General features: G+C 55.4%; 6 protein-coding genes across 6 annotated transcripts in view; 4 read left to right on the top strand and 2 right to left on the bottom strand.

The window, feature by feature from the left end:
* Positions 1–60: 60 nt before the first annotated feature.
* Positions 61–3,388, bottom strand: MONBRDRAFT_36366 (uncharacterized protein; the record flags this gene model as incomplete). The annotated part of the gene is made up of 3 exons (XM_001744094.1): positions 61–256; positions 2,274–2,520; positions 2,664–3,388. The coding sequence occupies 3 exons, from the start codon at positions 3,386–3,388 to the stop codon at positions 227–229; spliced, it is 1,002 nt and encodes a 333-aa protein (XP_001744146.1). The 3' UTR covers positions 61–226.
* A 646-nt stretch (positions 3,389–4,034) lies between these two features.
* On the top strand, positions 4,035–5,822 carry MONBRDRAFT_23918 (uncharacterized protein; the record flags this gene model as incomplete). Its single annotated transcript, XM_001744280.1, has 3 exons — positions 4,035–4,129; positions 4,272–4,509; positions 5,370–5,822. 3 exons carry the CDS (start codon positions 4,035–4,037, stop codon positions 5,820–5,822), a joined length of 786 nt encoding a protein of 261 aa, XP_001744332.1.
* A 1,103-nt stretch (positions 5,823–6,925) lies between these two features.
* On the top strand, positions 6,926–12,623 carry MONBRDRAFT_15671 (uncharacterized protein; the record flags this gene model as incomplete). Its single annotated transcript, XM_001744279.1, has 20 exons — positions 6,926–7,036; positions 7,166–7,297; positions 7,375–7,752; positions 7,857–7,949; positions 8,075–8,131; positions 8,226–8,429; positions 8,543–8,680; positions 8,911–9,477; positions 9,570–9,646; positions 9,806–10,436; positions 10,556–10,643; positions 10,758–10,864; positions 10,932–11,039; positions 11,155–11,357; positions 11,479–11,542; positions 11,667–11,750; positions 11,880–11,976; positions 12,101–12,195; positions 12,325–12,420; positions 12,534–12,623. 20 exons carry the CDS (start codon positions 6,926–6,928, stop codon positions 12,621–12,623), a joined length of 3,420 nt encoding a protein of 1,139 aa, XP_001744331.1.
* Positions 12,624–13,281: 658 nt separating this feature from the next.
* Positions 13,282–14,100, top strand: MONBRDRAFT_23916 (uncharacterized protein; the record flags this gene model as incomplete). The annotated part of the gene is made up of 1 exon (XM_001744278.1): positions 13,282–14,100. The coding sequence occupies one exon, from the start codon at positions 13,282–13,284 to the stop codon at positions 14,098–14,100; it is 819 nt and encodes a 272-aa protein (XP_001744330.1).
* Positions 14,101–15,866: 1,766 nt separating this feature from the next.
* Positions 15,867–18,609, bottom strand: MONBRDRAFT_23915 (uncharacterized protein; the record flags this gene model as incomplete). The annotated part of the gene is made up of 7 exons (XM_001744093.1): positions 15,867–15,944; positions 16,153–17,063; positions 17,244–17,499; positions 17,598–17,735; positions 17,890–17,927; positions 18,124–18,220; positions 18,301–18,609. 7 exons carry the CDS (start codon positions 18,607–18,609, stop codon positions 15,867–15,869), a joined length of 1,827 nt encoding a protein of 608 aa, XP_001744145.1.
* Positions 18,610–20,189: 1,580 nt separating this feature from the next.
* MONBRDRAFT_31693 (uncharacterized protein) overlaps positions 20,190–21,204 on the top strand; it is a gene marked incomplete at both ends in the record, with an annotated part of 6,547 nt that continues 5,532 nt past the window's right edge. Inside the window, 3 exons of the mRNA XM_001744277.1 lie at positions 20,190–20,390; positions 20,586–20,755; positions 20,938–21,070. Of these exons, the coding sequence (XP_001744329.1) occupies positions 20,190–20,390; positions 20,586–20,755; positions 20,938–21,070 (504 nt within the window). The remainder of the gene's footprint in view (positions 20,391–20,585; positions 20,756–20,937; positions 21,071–21,204) is intronic.

Raw genomic sequence — 21,204 nt, 5'->3', positions numbered from 1 at the left:
AGACAGTCGGCCCTGTCCAACGTGTGTCTAGAGCCATTCTTCGCACAGACTCATTGAACTCGAGGTGCACTCGTCAATTCGGTAAGAAAAAGTGCTAGCGTAAGGTCTTTCAAAAAAAAAAAACATTCGCCCAAGGACCAGAAACGAATGCGGTCGGACCACCAAAACGGCCAGTTGTAAGGGAGGTAGAGAAAGAGGATGAGACTCTCATACATTGAAGGAAAAATCAAAAAATTAAAACCGGAAAGGAAGGGCGCTGCCCAACGAGAAAACAAGTGTTGCAAAAAGGAGGGGAGGAAAGACCGTGACCAGCAGGGTCGCAAACACCCAGCTACGCCGAGATGTACAAAAGCATCAGCTGGGTGTTTCAGTTTCAAAGCTTGTCTCGAGCTATTCACAACGAAGCGCATGCGCCCATGGTAATTGACGAGCAGGCAAGCATTGGATAAAGATCAGTCAAGAGGAAGAGGGAAACAGGCAAAGGGGATAAAATAAGCACATCAAGTACAACAAGCACAGCGGGCATCAAGCGCAACGCTGACACTGACACCGAAGAGTTATCACGGCACGATACGCAAAGGGAAGGTATATTAACAAACACCAACAAAGAGGCCACCCACGCGAACAGGGGCACTCAACACCAACTGAGACGATGGCTCGCCCGTCGTTTGAAGCACGTGGCAATGCGTACAACAAAGCTTGTTTAAGAACAAACACAAAACCCAAAAGGTAAACGGCGCATAATCAATCTGAGCATGTCGATCAAAGGCAAAACAAGCGCACAGAGAGACAAGGGGACAAAAGAGATGTAAAACAAAACAGTTTGATCAAAAAACCAGTTTGAGAAAAGGGAAAATACCAGGCTGCAATCAGACCCAGATAAGACCACGCCACCCAATGGATCTAAAAAAGAGGTGGTTGGACACGCCTCAGGCTTCCTCCTCTTCCTCCTCATCTTCTTCCATGATGACGAGACACTGGGTTCCATGGCCCCAGCCATGCTCCGACTCTGAGTCTTCGTCGTCCGAACCCTCGCCGTCCGAGTCAGTCTCTGACTCGTTTTCGGTATCCGAGTCCTTGGAGCGGGTGACAGCACCCGCCATCCGAGCCTGAGACGCGGTGCATTCAGGGGAGATGGCAGCCAACTCCGTATGCAGAGGCGAACCTGAGGCGGGACGACCCGTAAACTGCACACCAGCATCCACTGAGTTTGTGGAGAGGATCGAAGCGGCATCGTCAAAGCTGGGACGCGGCAAAGGCGTGGGGTTGGCTGTGGCGGGCACGCTGGAGGCTCGGTCCTGAACCGAGTGGACCTGGGACATGGAAGCGGCGTCAGCACTTGCGTGGCTGGATTTGGCATCAAAGGCAGTGGCCACGCTGAGCTCGAGGTAGTCGGTGGGGCTGTGCGCAGGGTTGTCGTCGGGACTGGAGCATTGCTCCATGGGTTGCGCAGCCTCAGCTTGAACAGTCTCGGCCGAGTCCAGTGGCTCCGCCGAAACGCTGCGCATCATGTGCATGTCCGAATCGACAGGCGAGGTACTGTTGACTCGCAAGTGACCATGACTGCAACGGTCAAAGCGACAGTTGGTACGATAGTCATCGCTATCAACGTCCACGTCGGCGTGAGCGTCATCGCTAGGTTTGATTGGTGTATCCGCGTCAGCATTCCTGGAAGCATCCTCAACTTGAACCAAGGGGCGGGCAGGAGCGGCCTTGAAGCTCGGGCGCAAGTTGGAGCGGCGTGACTGGAAGGTCAGGGAGTTTTGCATGCCTCGGCGGCGGCCCTTGGGTGTAGGGGGGTCGCCGTCCCGAGGTGGCGATTGAGCCAAGTTGTCAAAGTTATGCTCGGCGTGATACCGAGGCGAGAGACCAAAGGTCTCCGTGGTCTCCGATAGCGACTGTCGACGATGGGCCGGAGTGCGCAGAACGCTGTTGGGCTTCAAGCCCACGTTGAGGGACCGGCTCGGTGTGGTCGGCTGACCCGCTGACGGCACGTCCACGTCCTCATCCGACGACGTGTGGCCTTCCTCGCCGAGGTGGGGATTACCAGAGTCGTGCAGGAGGGTGAGTGGAGCAGGTCGGCGACGAGGACGGCGAAGTGACCCATGAGTCAAATTCTTGAGGCTTTCGACGGAGCGCGGAGTTGAGACTGTCTGAGTACGACGAAGACTCAGGCTGCGCGGGCTCCGACGAGCGGCGGAACCGCGGTCAGCAATAGCAGCCGCGGCACCAGCTGCAGCAGCGCGCTGCATCTTGCTCTTGTTGCGGCGAACCTCGCGCTCGGCCAGAAGAAAGTAGGTGGAAGCCAAGTAATCGTAGGAGCGATTGTCCAAGGCGGCGGTGACCTTTGTGGGGTCGAGTCCGGCGGCGCTCATGGTAGCCAAGATGCGTTCGTGCTGCTCGTCAGAGATGACGGGGCGACCGTTGGCATAAGGGGTAGCTGAGGGCAAGTTGATGACGACGCCCTCTAACCAAGGGTGCGCCAAGATCTCAGCCAGGGAGATGCGATCCGACGGTTCCCTACGCACAACAAGAAGAAGGAAGAAAGAAAAAAAGCGCGTGAGATGGCGGGTCAGCATCAAGCAACGAGGTAGTGACAATGATGGTCGAACGCCGGAAAAGAAGCAGGCCTGTGGGCACGAAAAAAGGCAAATGTGACTGACTTGACCAAAAGACGGGAGATGAGATCTTTACATTCATTGGAGACAAAGGCTGGAATCTCAAACTTGACATCGACAATCTTTGTGATGGTCTGATAGTCGTTGGGTTCCTGAAAGGGTAAGCGGCCGGTGACCATCATAAAGAGGATGACGCCGAGGCTCCAGATATCAGCCAAAGGTCCATCGTATGGTTCCTGGAGCAGCACTTCGGGACACGAGTAGCAGAGGGAGCCACAGGCGGTTTTCATCTTCTCGCCGGGCTTGAAGTCGTTCGAAAGGCCAAAGTCGGTCACCTTGATTGTCTCTTCCTCTTCTTCGTGTTTGCGGGTGGCAAACACGCAATTTTCGGGTTTGAGGTCGCGATGAGCAATGTGGTGCTGGTGGCAAAAGGCAACGGCTTCGGCAATCTGACGAAACAGCCGCTGGGCGCGGGGTTCATCCATCTTGCCATTCTTGGTGAGGTATTCGTAAAGGTCGCCACCCTCGCCAAGCTCAAGAATGAGATAAAGCTTAGTGTTGGTGTTGCAGACCTGGTAGAGACGAATGACGTGCGGGTGGCGGATGAGCTTCATCACGCGCACCTCGTGGTGAAGATGGTCGAGTTCATCATCTTGGAGCGTGGTTTTGTCAATAATCTTCACAGCCACCATGTCCTTGGACAAAACGTGTTGGGCCTTTTTGACGATGGAAAAGTGACCGCGACCGAGTTCTTCCTCAAAGTTGTACATGCCGACAAAGCCCGCGGGGGTAATGTTGGGATTGGCAGTCGCCAGGGCGACCGGCGTGAGCTGGGGGCGGGGCGTTTCCGGGTCCTCTGCTGCAGCGACGGTGTTGGCGCTGCCGTGTTGTTCGTGGGGCAAGAGATTGGCAATGGTTTCGTGGTTTGCGGGAGTATCCACCGCCGGTAGGGGCGAGGGGCTGGCCGTGGCAGCAGAAGCGGCGGGATGCCAAACAAATGTTGAGCTGTCCGAAGGTGTGGCTGAGGCGGCACTTGACTGGGGTGTGGTTGGTGTGTGCGGTTCAGCGGGGGTTTGATTCGCAGCGTTGGCGGTCAAGGGCTGCTGCGCGGGGGCGGGGGCGGGGGCGGTTGGCTGTTGCCCGTGAAGGCCACCGGAAAACTTGAGCATGGGCCCTGCGCCATGATCAACGTGGGGGCTACGGTGGGAGATGGCCGGGGGCATGGCTGACGGTGAAGAGGCACCCCCAACAACCATGCAGGCACGTCGGTTCAACACGACGGGTGACGGCGCTGTGGGGTTGGACGGCAGTTGCCGCGGATAGTTGGGGCATGAAAGAGCCTTAGACAATCAGGCCGGCGCGCATTCAAGCGAGTTGCTCGACCCAAGAATACAGTTCAGCGCGTCCTTGGTGCTAATGTGGTGCAAGCAGAAAAGAGAAGCGCCCGAGCCAGGCCAGGAGCAAGGACCAAGCAAGGCCCCAGCCACACAAGCGGAGCAAGCAAGCGGGAGGTGAGGTGAGGTGAGGTCGAAGCGAGGTGCAACAACAAGCGTCATCACCCACAGAACATCAAAGCAAGCAGGTGAAAGCGACCGAATTCTCTGCTGGCGGCGAGGTTCTCACCTTCACCAAGGAACAAAACGCAACCCGCAGGGAGCCAGCGCCAAAGCCAGGAAGAGGAACGGCGACCGAGAGACCGAGAGACCGAGAGACCGAGAACAAGAGAGAGCGAGCGAGAGAGAGAGAGAGAGAGAGAGAGAGAGAGAGAGAGAGAGAGAGAGAGAGAGAGAGCAAGGTCTCTGTTTCGGAAATGGCAGAGGGGTCGGGGGCTGAGGTATCGACAAGGTGTGACAAGGTCAACAACGCAACGCAACCCACTGACACACAGACAGTAAGACAGAGAGAGACAAAAGAAATCCAAAACAAACAAAAGAAATCACACACTCACTCACACACACTACACTCACACACACGACCTGATGCACAGGCAGAGCATTCCAAGGGGTGGTGGTTGACGCTACAACACCCACCACCACCACAAACACTACAACAGCAACATAAGCGATGACTGTGACTGTGACTACGCACGACACGAGACTTTTTCTTTTGTTGTTTTGTTGTTTGGTGCACCCGTTTAACCACCCACGACGTGTGTGATGGGGGTTGGATATGTGCCCGCGGTTTCTTTTGTCTCATTGGTGATTTGGGGGGGTTGTTACGTATGCGATATGTCAGCTTTCTTCCTGCCTCAAGCATGGAGCCGTGCGATGAGGAGGGAGGACGACTGGGAAACGAGTCTTCCCTTGGACATACCTGTCTGGTCTCGCATGGGCAACCCTGTGGCTTATTGCTTATTGAAGGATTCCAGCTTTGTCTGACAAATACCCAAACGACGGCGGGGTACGAAGATACGCACACGCCACAAGCCACAGCGTTTGCGTCTTTTGCAAACGAAAATATCTCAAAAACCCCGCTGCAACCATTCAGATTCCAGCAAAATACAGAACCCGAACTCAGTGAGAGGTGGTCTGCTAGTCTTTGGGGGGACTGACAGGTCTTCGGATCCGTGTCGGACTGGTTGGGGGGCGGCATACAAGCAAGCAGTGTCTCTCACTACTTCCGCACGCACTGCACCCGATCAACTTGGTCGCCCGCACCTTGGCAGAGTCAGAGCCAGCAGCCAACCCCCTGATAGCTCACCCCTAGCAGATCGCACGCACCGAGACCGTTTCCATGGCCCTTGAAAATCAGACCATCCAAAAGCACTGGGATGAGGCCGTCGGCCGCACCACCATCTCCAGGTTGCAACCACCCAAGATCTATCCTAAAGAGCCCAAGCCCAACAGCACGGGCCTCTACATCCGCTACTACGACAAGATTGACAAGGCGCACTGCTATGCCGTGGCCCTGTACGACCCGAGTGAGCTCCCGGGCTCTGGTACCCTACACCTCCGCGCCCTGGAACGATTCATCAAAGAATATGATTGCAAGGTCAGCTTCTGCCTCGGCTTTGCCCTCGATGAGAAGCTCATGGTGAAGCGCAACTCCTGCTCCAACGTCAAAGCCACGGGCAAACGCGAGATGGACGACAAGTGGTACTTTCAGCTCGTGCATATCCTCCAGCAGCTCGGTCGTCGATTCACCGACGTGACTAGTGATGACCCCAGTGGTCTGGCCGTCGCGATGCAAGGCATGAGAATATAACGGGCTGAGCACCTCTTATTCCCCAGCGACCTGGTGCCGATGCTTAACAATAATCAGCAGCACCTCAATGGCTTGCGCCCATGCTGAGCGTTTTATGGTGGACATGTGCCGCTTGTCAAGCATGCTGCCTTGTTCTTGTTCTTGGCATGTGGCTGCTGCACTATCGTTGTGTTTGGATGTGTTGCGAGTGTATGATCCCGCTATTCGTGCTCCGGACGACTGGCCTCGTAATTGAAATAGCGAAAGAAAAAGACGCTAGAGCTAAAAGCTAGACCCAAAGATGAAAAATTGACCAGACGTTGTCATGCCGAGAAAAATGGACTGGGTGCTGCACAGGCTGTTCATACAGTTTCACGTTCAACAATATTCATATGCAAGATCTCATGTATTGACCCGCTTCTCGCTTTTGATCAAGGATTGCCCGTCGTCCAGATTCCGAGACTGCCGACATGCGTCCCGATGTCCATAGTCTGCAGCCGATACAGCAAGGTACCCACGGCAGTCACAACCAGAAAACGCCAAACAACAAAAAATAGAGAAAAAATCACCGAAAATTCAAGCAAAAATAGTGACCAAGTCAACACAAAACTGATGTTGTCAACAATTCACTTGGCCGAAGAGCATCAGCTGGGTCATTGGCGTTTTTTCCTCCAAAAGGGAAAAGAGGCAGTGGGTCTGTCTCCCCCGCTTCCCTGGCCCGCAGCAGCACCCACCCGCACAGGGGGCCGGGCTGACGGCTAAACGTCCTTTGCAACGTCTTCTGGTCGTGACACGGGGCCTTCTTACAGGGCAGAGTGGGAGTGGGTTGTGTCAGGCGGGGCAAGATCCTTGACCAAGACACACACGCGATCATGGCGGATACCATCAGCATCCTCGGCTCCCTCTACGATGAGCCCGATGGCACCATCACCACCGGCGGCGAGGGCGGTGGTTGGGATCTCGATGAGTTTGATGATGGCACGCACGGTCAGTCGCATAATCACCCGAGTTGTTCACTGTCACGTCAGTCAAGGTCACCCCGTCTCACTGGGCTGCCACCACCACGCTTGTATTGCCTTGGCCCAACACAAACAGACAAACTCCGTAAGCGCGAGCGGCGCCTCATGAAGGAGTTTCTGGACACGCACGCGCAGCAGCTTGTTGATGTCGAGGATGTCGTGGATGATGCTATCGGCGACGGTTGGGATCTCAACCTGGATCCCATCGCCCTTGATGTATGTGCAACACGGCTCCCCACTCTCCCGCAAGACGCATACACGCGCTCGATCCCCCCCACCCCGTCGCCACACACACAAACGGGGCAGTCGCCTCACAAAAGTCACACCAACGTCCTGCTGTCACAGACCACTCCCCACGAAGCCGTCGACGTGGTCAAGCTCGTCTGGACCGAGAACCAGGTCAGTGATTTGAGCAAACGTCACGCGTCGGTGTCCACCTCTGTCGCCCCTTCAGCGAAGACGCGCGGCTTGGATTCGGTCTCGGAAGACTCCTGCACTATATACGGCTCACCAGCACCGCGCGCTACATCCCTGATGTTTGACCCTGGGGATAGATCTTTAGCAAGGTGATGGCCACCTTTGTAGCCCTCTGCAACGAGATGCAGCTGCTCCAGCGCGAAGCCGAGGAAGAACTCTACGCTCCGCTCCACATCTACGGCGAGGGCATGCATGATGGCCAAGCCGAACAAGAAGGCGATGCTCAATTGTGCTTTGCGAAAATGCTCCCCGTCCTTCAACACCTGGCTACCTTTACGTCCCGCGTCGTGCAAGTCGTAAAGAACGTTGTACAGCAGTTTGCAATGATGTACACGTCGAAAATTTCCGCCCAAACGATCGATCCTCGCGGCGTCCATCTTCACACCGTGTTTCGAAACCTCGGCAATCTGCTCATGTGCATGGCAACCCTGGACGAGATCCTCTTCCAAAACGCGGTGTGCCACTGCTTGTCGTTTGCTGGACACGCATGACAGTCGTGACCATGTTCGAGCGCTCGTGACAGCATTCTCATGCATATCACAATCAATGTTTACGACAGATCTTGGCCCGCCACAAGGACCACTACAAGCTCATGCTCAAACATATCAAGAGTCACTCTGAGCAGTTCCAAACAACCCGAGAGCAGCTGATGGTACGTCTGCGTGGGCCTTGCGATCCCTTGCTTGAGCCACCGTTTGTGGTCCAGGCGCCAGGTTCCTTCAAAGAGGTTACGTGCCAACGTACCCGAATCTCACCATATCCATATTTCTTTCACAGCCCTTTGAGCAGTTTCTCAAAATTCTTGAGGGCCTACAAGATGGCATGCTCTTTCAGGTTCGACTTTAGCAAAGGCGCTCTCTCATCGAGTCTGCCCTTGCACAGCTCGCCACGATCTCACCCGGTGCATGGCTGACCTTTCTTCTGCTAGCGCTGCGTGGACCAGTGCTTTGACGACGATACGGTGATGGTGTCTCCCAACACCATTCTGCAAGGCGAGTTCCTCGAGCTCCTGCGCCTGAACACGGCCGCCCTGGAAGCGCGCGTGGGCACACCGAAGGATCGTCGCCACCGCAACGACTTTATGGGCCTTGTCTGCAACTACATTCTCTTTGAGACTATCTTTCGTAGTCAGGTATGCCCTATGCCTGATGCCCGATGCTCAAATCGGGCACGCACTCGCACTCACACTCGCACTCGCACTCGCACTTACGCTCACTCGCACTCACACTGCACCTTGATACTTAGGATCGACGTATGCTCAAGAGCATTTGGGACCTGCAAAAGCAATTGCCAGCCGTTCACATCTATGGCACCATCGTCGTCATGCCCAACGACTTTATTCTTCAAAAGCTCCCGCACCTCAAGGCCCTTGTCGACAAGAAGGTAAGGCGCATCTCTCCACCCGCTCTCACGCGCAATCATTTACGCCACACTGCTCGGGCAACAAATCGCGCCACCACTCGTCATCCCTGAGTGCTGTTCGCACCTGTTTGCCACCCACCTCTCGCGCAGGTGGTCAACTACAAGGCCGTGGCACAGGACTGGTTGGCGCGCAGAGATGCTAGCATTACCAGGTGCGCACACGGCTCGGCCCGCGACACCCCGTGCCAGAGTTTGCGCAGCGACCGTGGGACCGCCCTCATGCACATGCCTTCGCTGCCGGTCACCTCACTCGTAGCGAGGCCCAAAACATCTACCGTCGTGTGGTGGCTTGGATGGTACAGTTTGATGCCAAGTTTCGTCCTGAGATGTCGGACATGGAAATGCTCGAGGCGCAAAGCAATTTCTTGCTGCAAGGCCTGCTCTTTGCATACCAGATTCGCCACCTTTTGACCACCTTCTTGGTCTTGCACGCCGAACTGCAAGTCAAGCTCAATTCGGCACACGTGCGGGAAGTACTGCGGCTCGCCGAGCTGCTCAAAGCAATCCAACAAACGTACCATCGTCGTAGTCTCTTCGTTGCTCAAGCCATTCAGCAATCTGGCCAACACCTGGCTCAGACTTGCACCAATCTGGTGACCCAGGCATACGACCAGTCCACCAAGCGCGCCAACTTGCCGCCACGCGAGCTGGACGTGCAAAGCGCCCTTGAGCTGCTCCGTCGTTGCTGCATCGGTCCCTCCACCCGCCTGCGCAAGCTAGCCTGTGAGGTTGCCGTGCACATTGCCACGGGTTCCAAGGTGAGCCTTTTCCCACCTCTTGGCGGTAGCTGCCGTTCTTCAAGGCGCATTATTTGACACCATGTCCTGATCCTGTCATTTTTAATTCATAGCAATTTCCCCCAGCACACGTGGAAAAGTTTTTGCGAACCCGCGAGCGCCTGGACATGCTGCATTCCCTTCGCGACGAGTACGTCCTCGCGTCCGATTGCTGCCTGCGCGAAGCACGCCACCCTGGTTCAGAATTCCGCTTGCGGCACGGGGCGCCGCTACGAGCGCACCTTGTTTTTATGACGTGATAGCTCATGTAATTGTGCACTGGGCTCTTGGCTTCTCATGAATGGCCTAGGATCAATCGTGCCTGCGATGCATCATTTTTTTACTGGCATCGCCATCTCTTTGGCCTGTACCTGCGCGACATGTATCGGGAACCACTCGAGGCCTACCGCCTGCCGTATATGATGGCCACGCTCCAGGATTGTGCCATCGTCGCGAAGCGGGCGCAAGACTCCACCGGCGAGCCCATCCTGACCGAGTTGCACAAGGAAATCTTTGCCGAGCTGCAGCAGCACATCATTGAGCCGCTCTGCCTTGATATTGAGGAAGACCTACGCTTCCAAGCCCTCACTGATGCCGTGCACCGGCGAGATAAGGAGTCACGGAATCCACTGAAGGCGCAAACCAAGGATCTGGTGCACTTTTTGCGCCTCAATCCGTTGCGCTTCAATGGAGACATGCTCAACATTAAGCGTGAGGTGACTCACTACCTGGATCGTACTTTCTACAACCTGACGACGGTGTCCCTTTCCCTGTGGGCCAACTACGCCAAGATGCGTTCTGTGGCTGCCATCAAATACGGCCTCGACATGCAGGAGACCCACTTGCCCAGTCAGACTCTGGAACAGGGCTTGGACGTCTTGGAGATCATGCGCAACATCCACACCTTTGTGAGCCGCTACAACTACAACCTCAACAATCAGGTGCGAAGTCTCGTTTTGACGTTGAGCATGCTTGTACCTGCTCGTGGGATTGAAGCAGGGGCCAAACCCTGATGGAGAACCGTTGAGTTCTCATGCTATTCTCACCCAACAACGAATAGATTTTCGTGCAAAAGTCGTCCCCAAATAAGCATCTCAACACCATCAACATCCAGCACATTGCCAACTCCATCCGCACACACGGCACTGGTAAGATTGGCTGTCCCCATGCTGCGCAGCAGCCGTCAGGGCGGGCGAAGACGGCAGTCGTCATGAGGTATTTCAGGTCCCACAGCTTATTGCACCATCGCCACACTTGTACAGGTATCATGAACACCACCGTCAACTTCACGTACCAGTTCTTGCGCAAGCGCTTCTTCACCTTTTCTCAGTTCCTGTTTGATGATCACATCAAATCGCGTCTCCTCAAGGTGGGTGAGCGGGCCTGCATACCCTTGTCGCCGGCAGTTATCTATCCACCTCATGCCTGTGTGTTAGGATTGCCGTTTCTTCCGTGAGAACCGCGATGAGCTGGACCAGCAGTACCCCTTTGAGCGCGCGGAAAAGTTCAACCGAGGCATTCGCAAACTTGGCGTCAAGGCTGATGTGAGTCGGGTTGCGATGGGCGGTACCGTGAACGACAGGATGCAGTACAGGCAACTGGTTCAACGCACGCCCTTCTTACTGGGGGTGCTGCATTCTTGTCGATTCTTCCAATTAGGGCCGCACATATTTGGACCGTTTCCGAGAGCTTATCACGGAGATTGGCAACGGCATGGCCTACATTCGCATGATCCGCTCTGGCGGTTTGAACATGTGCTCCAACTCGATTCGCTTTCTCCCAGATGTGACGGATGTCGAGTCTTTTGTGGAGATGCTGGAAGAGGCCGGTGCGCCCGAGCCCGACACCTTGCAGGCAGCTCGGTAAGATCGTGCGCTCTATCTCTGATGAATGAGCTGAGCCGTGATGTCATGACGCGTGAACCTGTCCTTTCGAAGACTGACGTGCAAGTCTCGGCTGCAACCGTTTGTGTGGTTTTGGTAGAAACCTGGACGCTGTTGTCAATGACTTGGTGCAGCGTTTTGCCGAGGGCAGTGATTACTTCAAGGTGCGCAGCACTGCCCCACATCCTGACACAGATGCGCTGACACCTAGACACAGATGTACAGGCCGGTATTGGCACATGTCATCGCCTTGATGCCCTCCTTATTTGCGCATGATTGTGTCGGTAGATGCTGGTGGACATCTTCGCCAAAGAGTTTCGCGCGGACAAGAACGCCCACTTGAAGAACTTTTACATGATGGTGCCTCCGCTGGTGCGTACCAGCCTGAGCGACGCGATCGTGTCAAGTCCCTTTGGAATTATTTTGTTATGTCAGGTGTCATGCGCTGTGCTAGCTGCGCCGACAATGCTGATGTCCAGATTCAATTACCGCATTGCTTAGACGGTCAACTACGTGGAGCACATGATCTCGGCCAAGGATCGCATCACCAAAAAAAACAAAGACGGCGCCTCTTTCACTGATGACGGCTTTGCCATGGGTGCGCTCATGTCCTTGCCTTCCAGCCGTGCAAACGGAGCGATTATAAGATTCGCTCTCTCAATCAGAGACCCTTGCGCCTTTTCATCTCATTTGGCTGCCTAAATGGCTTGTTGGATGTGTAGGTATTGCCTATATCTTGAAGTTGCTGGATCAGTACGAAGCCTTCGATTCACTACACTGGTTCCAAGCCTGCCGCGCTCACTACCAGGGAGAAAAGGTGAGGCGGGGTGTCCAGATCGTTGACAACCTCGGCTCTGAACAAGCTAAAACCGGTCGATGTTTCTTTCTTTCTTTCTTTGTTATTTTTTTCCCTCACTTGGTTCTGGTCGTTTCCCCTGCATTTCAGTCTCGTGTGGTGGAGTCCAAGCGCACTCAGCGAGACGACGGCAAACTTCAAGAGGCCATGTCCCTGAGCCTCAAGCGAGTTGAGCGTTATCAGCGGGTACGTGGCATGTGCCTGTCTGTGCGGTGCAGAGGTCTTGTTGCGCGACCACCGTTGCGCGACCGGTACGGTACGGTCGATCAATGAAAGTTCTTACCATGCGCTGTGAGTAGGAGATGGACATGCTCTTTTTTTCACTGAGCAGCGCCCGCATCTTCTTCCGAGCCGATAAGGTAATTGCTCATGCGCTGGTGAATTTATAGCCAAAGGGCATTTGTTGGAAAGTTCATGTTCTGCGTGCACGTAGACGGCCGCCGAAGAGGCCGAGGAAAACTCTGTCAAGCAAGCGCAGGAGCAAGCACAAGCTAGCGCGGGTGAGGCAGCGGCTCCTGCCGCGGGTGAAGCAGCGTCATCGAGCGCACCTGCGGCGGCACCACCGGCCGCACCAGCCGCACCAGCCGCACCTGCCGCACCTGCCGCACCTGCCGCACCTGCCGCACCGGCAGCACCACCGCCACCCGCGGCAGCAGGAGCGCCACCGCCACCGCCACCGCCTCCACCGCCGCCGCCACCGCCGCCACCGCTCTAAGGGCGCTGGTATAGGTTGGGCTTAGATTTGTTTCCCCATCGTCTCCGTGTCTAGGCTCTGGTGTTTTTATTGTGTCAATGATGTCTGTGCTTGACACCGTCCCTTCTGTGTTTTGTTCGTATTAAGCCGTCAAGTTTATTAATGGGTGCTTCCAGAGCAATTCCTCCCCAATCTCGAGCTCTTTCCAATATCATGGCGTGCCTGACACGATCCAGCAAAGAGACAAGGAGATTAATTGCACCCACCTCATTCTTTTTTTTTGTTCTTCGCAAATTTTTTTTTTTTTTATGTGGTCATGAGTGACAATTTGTTGAAGCGGTTTAGCTACATTCATGGCGTTGACGGTCGCAGCAGCTGTGCTGCTGGTGCTCGTGGTCGGTGCCGTCTGTCAAGGTGCCGGGTCGGGGCCCGAGGCTGCGGTGAGGGGGGATCTTATCGAGCTCGCTCAGCGCTGCAACCAAACCGAATCCAGGCGCGCCATGGCCGCCCTTGAGCAAGTTCTTTACCCGTTCCAACCCCTTACACCAAGTGAGAGCTGCCCTTGGATTGTCGAGCACGACCTTTTTTACGAGCTGAATCGGGACGCGGACGTCACGGCCAAGGGTCAGCCAGCGTGCTTGTTTTGTGGCAAGGCCTTTGAGAATGCTGTTTTTTTGGACCAGCATTATCCGCGTCGACACCTGCCCACTTTTCTCGACCTGCCCAACCCAGACCGTCGCCTCTGCTTGGCTGATAGCTGCGACGTGCTTCAGTGTGCCGCCTATTCTGAAGGCGCCGAGCTATGGGCCTTTGCTCACCAGCCTTGTAGTCCCGGGCAGTACGATATGGCGCAGGTGCGGTGCCGAGCAACCATTGACACGTGTTTTCCCGATCACCCTCAGCACGCGGCCATGGTGGAGCGAATTTGCGGACGGTTGAGCTGTGCCTTTCACGAACATCTTAAGCACGAAACTCGTCATTACAGCGGGCTCGAGGTGACGCAGCTACTCCTGGCGGTCCTAGCCTCCTTTGTAAGCCTGCTCTTCTACCTCAGCCAGATCCTTCCCGTTGCTCCACCAACCGTGCACAACACGGGCAAGACGATTGAGGAAGTCAACATTTCTGCTTGGCTGCGCACATTGGCAGAGGGCCGGCAGCGTTCAACAAGCTAATGCCTCTCTTCAAATCTTTTTTCTTTCTTTCTTGCTTCTCATCAAGCCATGCCAGCTTGTGGGGCCTTGCTGTTGCGGCGTGCCGTCTTAAGCGAATTGTAGATCAGATCATCGACGCTTAAGACCTTCAACATTCCCTTTTCCTCCCTGCTTCTTCCGCACTTGGATTTGTCTCGGGCACCCTGGGACGGAAAGCCAACGGGCTCATTTGCATCAGGGTTCAATGAAGCACGGGTCTGGAAAGCATTCACACACAGGCACCAAAACAAAGCAAAACAAGACAACAATCAGCCACTGCAAGCAAAGGGCAATGCAGGGAGGGCACGAGGTTATCGGGATCGGTGCTGACGCGCACAGCGCGGTGCAGCAAGGGTAATTCTAGCTATGCAAAATCGAATTCAGGGTTCTCCAGAGGAAAATCATAGAGCGAGTCCTAGAGCACGTTTGCGCCGCAAAGCACCCGCGAAAATGAGGTGATGGCAGACATGCACTGCAAATCATGAAGACAATCGGCGAGTTTCAAGCGACAAGAAGAAGGGAATCAGACAAGGCTGGTGCAGGGGGCGATGGGTGACTCCACTCACGTTGTGGCTTGTTGATGTGCCAGCGAGCAAATCAGCCCGTGGTGTTAGTCTAGTTCAAGCCCGAGCATATGACACGGCCAAGAAGGGGTGAGAAACTTGCCTGTCCAGCACCCAAGACATGAAGCACTTCTCCCACCGTCACACGTCGAGAAATAAAAAAAAGTACCTACCCAGAAAGGACTTCAAGGCGCTTGCTGGCAGCCGAGACTGGTGTGGAGGCGTTGGTCGCCGTTTGCCGCAAAAAGCGTTTTCGAAGGGGTTGACTGGCTGATGCAGTCGTCACACTGAGCGACGAAGCCAAATCAGCGTTTGTGGATAGCGACTGCGCATCGCGATCCACGGTCGTTGAGTGCGAAGCTGAAATGCTGCTTGATGGAGGCGATGGCCGAAGTTGAGGACCGTGGTGGCCAGGCGAAACTTTGTCTACACGCAAGCGGTGTATATCTGTGGTGTTGTTGTTCAAAGCCTCTGGTGCGCTGCCAGCAGGGCTGGTTCGTTTCGCGCGTTTCGCACCAGGAAAGTCGGGGAGCTGACGGCTGGCCGATCCAGGTGCCACCGGCAAAACTTGTTTCGAAGGTATACCCGCCACGGGTGATGTATACTCAGACACCATGGCCAGGCTACGACGAGTGCGTGGGGTGGTAATGGTGCCCGCCGTGGCGGTCCGGCTATCGGTTGCCACACCAGTACTGGTGTTGGGCCCTGTTGGACGACGCAGGCTCCGTCGAGGGCTCCGTCGAGGGCTCGGTGACGGGTTCGCAAACGCCTGGGCTAGAGACGGTCGGTCTTGCGCGCGTGCCGACACAGAAGAATGCGGGTGCTGGCGGCGAGCAAAGGCTTGCGTTTGATTCGAAGGTCTTGGTGCTTGAGCACCATGCAAACTCCCCGGTATGGGTACAGGCACGGGTACGGGCACAGGCACAGGAGACCCGTGCTTCAGAGAGCCACGAAAACTGGGCGAGGACATGGGTGACAGAGACATGGACATGGGTACTGGGGCGGGAGGAGCCCGGACGGGTCGTAAGCCACCCTTGGAAGCTGACGTGGTGCGCCGGTTTGCCTTGTGAACAGCAGTAGGAGCAGGTGATGAAAAAGGGGAGAGTTGCTCCACTCCTGACGCTTGGCTAGGCGAACCTTCGGGGGCCATCCCGATCGTCGCCTTGGGTTGCACTGGAGTTTGGGCTAAAGGGCTCTTTGGAACATCTTGCGCGATCGTACCCGAACCTCGGTCATGAAGCGCAGTCGGAGGGCGACGAGGCCCTGCGGGTAAGGGATTTAAGATTTCAATGGCAGAAGCGCTGGTGTAGCCATTAGGACCACCTGGGCTGGTACAGATCGATGTCGGATCATTTGGGTCCACCTCTTCGGGATCTTCTCTGCTCCTTTCGGTGTCTTGGGCTTGATCATCCTCTTCTTTTCCCGGTGGGGGAGGGGCGATGGCGCCAGCTAACAGGGCCACCTCACTCACCTCATCATTGGTAGCTTGGCACGCGACTGGATGTATCGTCGCCTGCGCAGGGTCGACGGGCGACGGGGGCTGTGTGTGCACACTGGGCAGGGCAGCTTCGCCTAGTTTCGTGTTGCTCTGTTCAGCACCAGTACTGGGAGGCGGCTTGGTTAAGCGGCGGTGAAGTGTGGTTTCCTCTGAACGCTTTGGTGTTGGCTCATCGAGATCAGCTGTCGTCGCCGTGGGCATGATTTCCGTCGCCTGCTCTTGGTGCAACTGCGCTTCCACGGGTGACACGCCGGGTTGAGCTGCTGATGCTGGTTCTTGTGCAACAGTGGGCTTTTTTACTGGGTTGGCTGGGACGATTGGCGTTGGCGAGGTGTTGTTGTGAGCGTCATTCAGGGTGTTAAGGTCGTGGGTCACATCACCTCCATCTTCATGGTGTTCATGCTTGCACGTTGTGGCCAGCTCGAGCGCATCCGCATCCACCTGCTTCAGAGGCGAGTGTCGTGCCCGAGAGCGCTGGCTGTGTCGGGGTGGCGGCTTGCGGTCGCACGCTTCTATCGTCTTGTCCGATCCCAGTGCAGGGGTAACGGTGGGCAGCAATGGCAGGCCCATGGCAACGGGCACGCTGAGCTCAACTTCTGACGAGCTGTGCCGACGTCCCCGCTGGTTCGTCGTCTTGCTAGAGTCGGAGCGCAGAGACATGCGGCGGGTGATCCGGCGGGGTGGGTTGGGTGAGGGAGACCTTGCCGAGAGAATAGGTGAAGGCCCATTGTCCAAGTGTTCACTTGTAGAGGGCGATGTAGGTATGGTTTTTGATGGTGCCATGGGCTCCTTGTTCACTTGAGTGTTTGAGAGCTGCGTTGGAGCTTCTTGGGACGCCCTGGGCGCGAGCTGATCATCCGAGTGCGCTGAAGCGGACCGCTTGGCTGTACATGCGTGCAACACGCGGCGCGACCGACGTGGTACCTCAACAACCGCATCAGGTGCTGTTGTTGGGGTAACGCTAGGCGAGCCAGGCACAGTGCGCAAAGCATGCCGAGATGTTTGTGGCTGTACGGCATCTGGGACTGAGCCGCCCTGCTCAAGCTCTGCATGGATGGTCTCACTCTTGTCTTGGGCGGCAATGGAGTCAGCGATGGCCGTGGGTGGGGGAGACTGGGGTCGTTCAGGGGAAAGCAGGCGCTCACGGTACGTGGGCATGGGTAAATCGTCATCCCTCTCTGGGAATAGAGAAGAGGTCTCTTGATGGTCGCTGTGGCTCGGGGCCTCGATGGTCGAGGTTTCACTTGGCGGGCTCGTCCGAAAAACAAAGCTTGGGTGATACATGTCAAGCCAGGCGGTACATGGTTCCCACATGCGTTCCTGCGTGATGTCATCCGAAGTGTGAGCGTGGGCGAGTATTCAGTCAAAGATGTATGCGGTTGATTCTAGCATGGAATTTAAAATACATCAAGGCGTACGTTTTCAAGGTTGGCAAGGTGAGTGGAGTCCTTGAGATGTGCTCGTAGACCACTGTGATAGGTGAGGCGGCAGCATTCGCAATAGCCAGTTGCCTCTGCAGGTTTTGGAAGACTGCGGTGCTTCAGCGAAGCTTTGCGCTGAAGATCAACAGAAGGCCGGCACATGAGGGCATCAGCAAGGTTGTACCCCAAGACAAGAGCAAAGATCACACAATCACACAGACACACGGGGCGCTCGAGAAAGGGGGCGCATGTGCGAGAGATGAAGAGAAAACAACAAAAGATGACCTACGCGCTTTCGGCGAGAGCGGCTAAAAGGACTGCCTTCGTCTATACATGAGAATTCATCGGGAGCCAGTCAAAAAGGGAACGGCCATTAGGAAAAGTCGACGAGTAAAACAAGGAACCATGGCCGGTGCACGTGCGTGGGTGGCAAATCGGAACCAAGTAAACCAGCGTCCTTAAAAGGTGCCATGACAAAAAACACGGTAAGAGGCCAGGAGGTAGCCAGAGTTGGTCCACTTACCAGTATCAAAGTTGAGAGCCGGGAAGTGCTTGGGAAACTCTTTGTAAAACTGCTTGTAGTATGGATCATCAACTTTGAAAAATGGGTGTTGAAAAGTCTATATCAATGTCAGCCCCGCGTGTGGTGAGGAGGCGTGGCAATGCGTTTGTCACGTAAATGCAGACCATGAGCACGAACCAGAATCCTGGCGCCGCTGGCACGAGGCGCAGGGTTTGATTCGGTGGATTTCAGGTGCTCCAGTGGTTGCCTCAGCTTTTGGGCGAGGCGCGAGGTAGTTGGTAGACCGAGGTTCGCACAAAAGTCAGAAACACAGACAATTTCTTGACGGCGACCCGTGGAGGATGTCACAGTCAAAGTGCTCGTTGCAATGGAGGTGGCGCTCGTGCCAGCGATCGGGGCTGAGGTCAGAGCTGAAAGAGCCGCGCGAGTACTGGCGGCGTTTCTTTCAGAGGCACGCACGCCTGTTTCACGGACGGCTTTGAGCATGCGGTGTGCGTAGTTGCTGCCCAGCTGGCCAGAAGCCCCTGCATCACTGCGATATGGCGACGAAGCACGGGTTTTGAAGCAGATGGGTGTTGCTTGTGAGCACTTTAACAGATCAGAAGCTAGCGGGGAGACAGAAGGGTCAAAGCGAAGAGTCCAAGGCAAAAATCAAGGACACGGACGTATTATCGTGCTTGGAGCCGGGACGGTGCCCTCCACGGTTCACAGAAACGTCTTCATCACGCACAACCACAATGTGTGCGTCCTCTCGCTTGCTCTGCGATGAAGGAAGCAGAAGCAAAAAAAAAGAGGGCTTGTGATGAGCATGGGTACACGAATACAAAGTTATCGACAGCCACCATACAGAAGGGCGGGGGACCAGGATAGCAATGGGGAGGAACATCAGACACAAAGACCCAAGAGTCACAAAAAAAAAAATTAAAAAAAAAAAAAAAAAACCACTGAGAGGAAGATTATGAGCAGAAGCATGGGGAACAGAGGTCAACAAGAAGAGAGACGGCGTAGCCGCGGTCGAGGGCCACAAGTTCGCACCCGAAGGTCGGCACCCGCTTGTGCCACGGCATGTTGTAGCCGTTCTTGGAGGTTTGGCGGTACAATGAAAGCGAAAAAAACGCGCTTGTCATGGTAAGGGCCGAAACGAGGGAGTTTGGCAGTCTTGGTGGACCTAGATGCAGATTTGGCAGCAGACTTGGTCGTCTTGGTGGGCCGTGTTGCGGTGGCTCGCGCGCGGTGCTCTTTACTGGGCGGCATGACGGCGGGATGAAGCGGGGGGGCAAAGACGTCCTTTAATCACCACCCATCACGACGCTCGGAACGGAGCCAAAGCGGCTGAATCATCCACACAAGTATGCTCGTGATCCTGCAGGTTGAGGCAGTACCACAACCCAACACCAGCGTGGAAAGGTGCCTGCCAGCTCATTCGGCCGCGCAGACGCCGCTTTGCAACCCGGGCCAGGCTCAGTCTTCCTGTGCCTTCCCAGGCTCCCCCGAACGGACGTTCTCCCACGGGAGAGCAGAGGCGAGGATGCGAGTGGATGCTTGATCGGGGAACCGAACAGTAGGCTTGGGTAGCAAAGGCTCACAGGTATATCGGGTCAATGAAAGGTACGCTTCAGCTAGAAATTGAATGGTAACAGCAGCCCAAGTCTCGAGTGGCGTCTCGTCGACCTGGGCCAGCGACTGCCGAAAGTGAAGCTGGAGAAATTTCTTCTTGCTTGGCGAAACTGCCTGTCGCTGCTTATGCGATTGGGTTGAATCAAGCTTGTCTGGCAGCAGTCCTAGGATCGCCTCAAGCACGGGACCTCCTCCCAGACCTAACCCGTCCCTCGATCACTCAAACCAATGTTGCAGATGGTGACGCCGTCGTCGCAGCTCCTCGTCGAATCGTCGTCTGGGTGTCAGTTACAAAAAAAGAAGCAGAAAGCGCGCGCGTGTGTGTGTGTGTGTGTGTGTGTTGCTTTGCAACTTGAAGAGAACAAAGAGAACAAAAGACACTGAACTGTGCTCAGGAAGTATAATAATCAAATTAGGAGGAGTATATTGAGTGCGATATCTATCACACTATGAATGCCAAGGAGATGCGAGAGAGAGGAGAAAAAGAGAGAGAGAGAGAGAGAGAGCGTCGACTGTCGTTTTGCACCAAATTTTCCCTTTTTTTCGAGGAGCTCACGGCCAGCGGAGCGACGCTTGGACAGTTGCAGGCGGCGTGCCGATTTGACGCTGAGGCGGGGGAGTCAAAGGGGGCTGGTGTGATCAAGAGACGGGTGGATCGGGGTGGCTGGCGGCCTTTTGATTTTGGTTAACCGGCATCATGGGCGGCGGCGACTTGGTAAGCTGGCAATCAAGGGGCTGGATTTTGGGTTCTTGACAGGGTCAAGGTTGTGAGTCTGCCAAATTGCTTGGCTTGATTGCATCGAGGCACACTCACCCCATGGTCTGGGTGTGAACGGCGAGGATAGAACTTCAAGAAGAGCTGGCATCCGCACACGCGGGCCAACATTGAGAAAGTATGGATCGCCGAACAGAAGATGCTCGCGGAAAAGAGCAAGACACAGCAACTACAAAAGGAGCTCGAGGAGGAGCGTGCGCGGGAGGAGCTGTCACGCATGGCTGAAGACTCGGGTCACCGGTACGCGGCTGGGCGATCAACCAAAGGGCATTGGGTCTCTGTGCTTTTTGTGCATGAGTTGCCCGCTGCAGGTGTTGGAGAGCCAATGAACTTTTGGGCTCACATGAAATTTTGCTCTTCCCTTGTGCTTGTGTATCGCGCGTGTTGTGGTTGGTGGGGACCGGATCGATGTGAATGTGTAGCAAACGCGAGGAGAAAGTCGAGTGGATGTATGCGGGCGCCATGGGAGCAGCCGATAATCGCGACGAGTATCTGTTGGGCAAACCTGTGGATAAGACCGTGTTGCTCAATACCAAGGATGACGAAGATCAAATGGTAAGTTTATGGTGTGCTGGCCTGTTTGCTTGGTGTGCACGGGCACGCATGTGTGCTTTGCTGCAGAACGCTGGCTTTTGACGTTTGACGATTGGGGCGTGGTGGCATGGCAGGTGAGCCAGGTGGGGCAGGTC

This window comes from Monosiga brevicollis, genomic scaffold (assembly GCF_000002865.3).
Source record: "Monosiga brevicollis MX1 MONBRscaffold_5 genomic scaffold, whole genome shotgun sequence".
Lineage (NCBI taxonomy): Eukaryota > Choanoflagellata > Craspedida > Salpingoecidae > Monosiga > Monosiga brevicollis.
The sequence above is the reverse complement of the archived record's forward strand: the minus strand, read 5'-3'. Positions and strand labels throughout refer to the sequence as shown.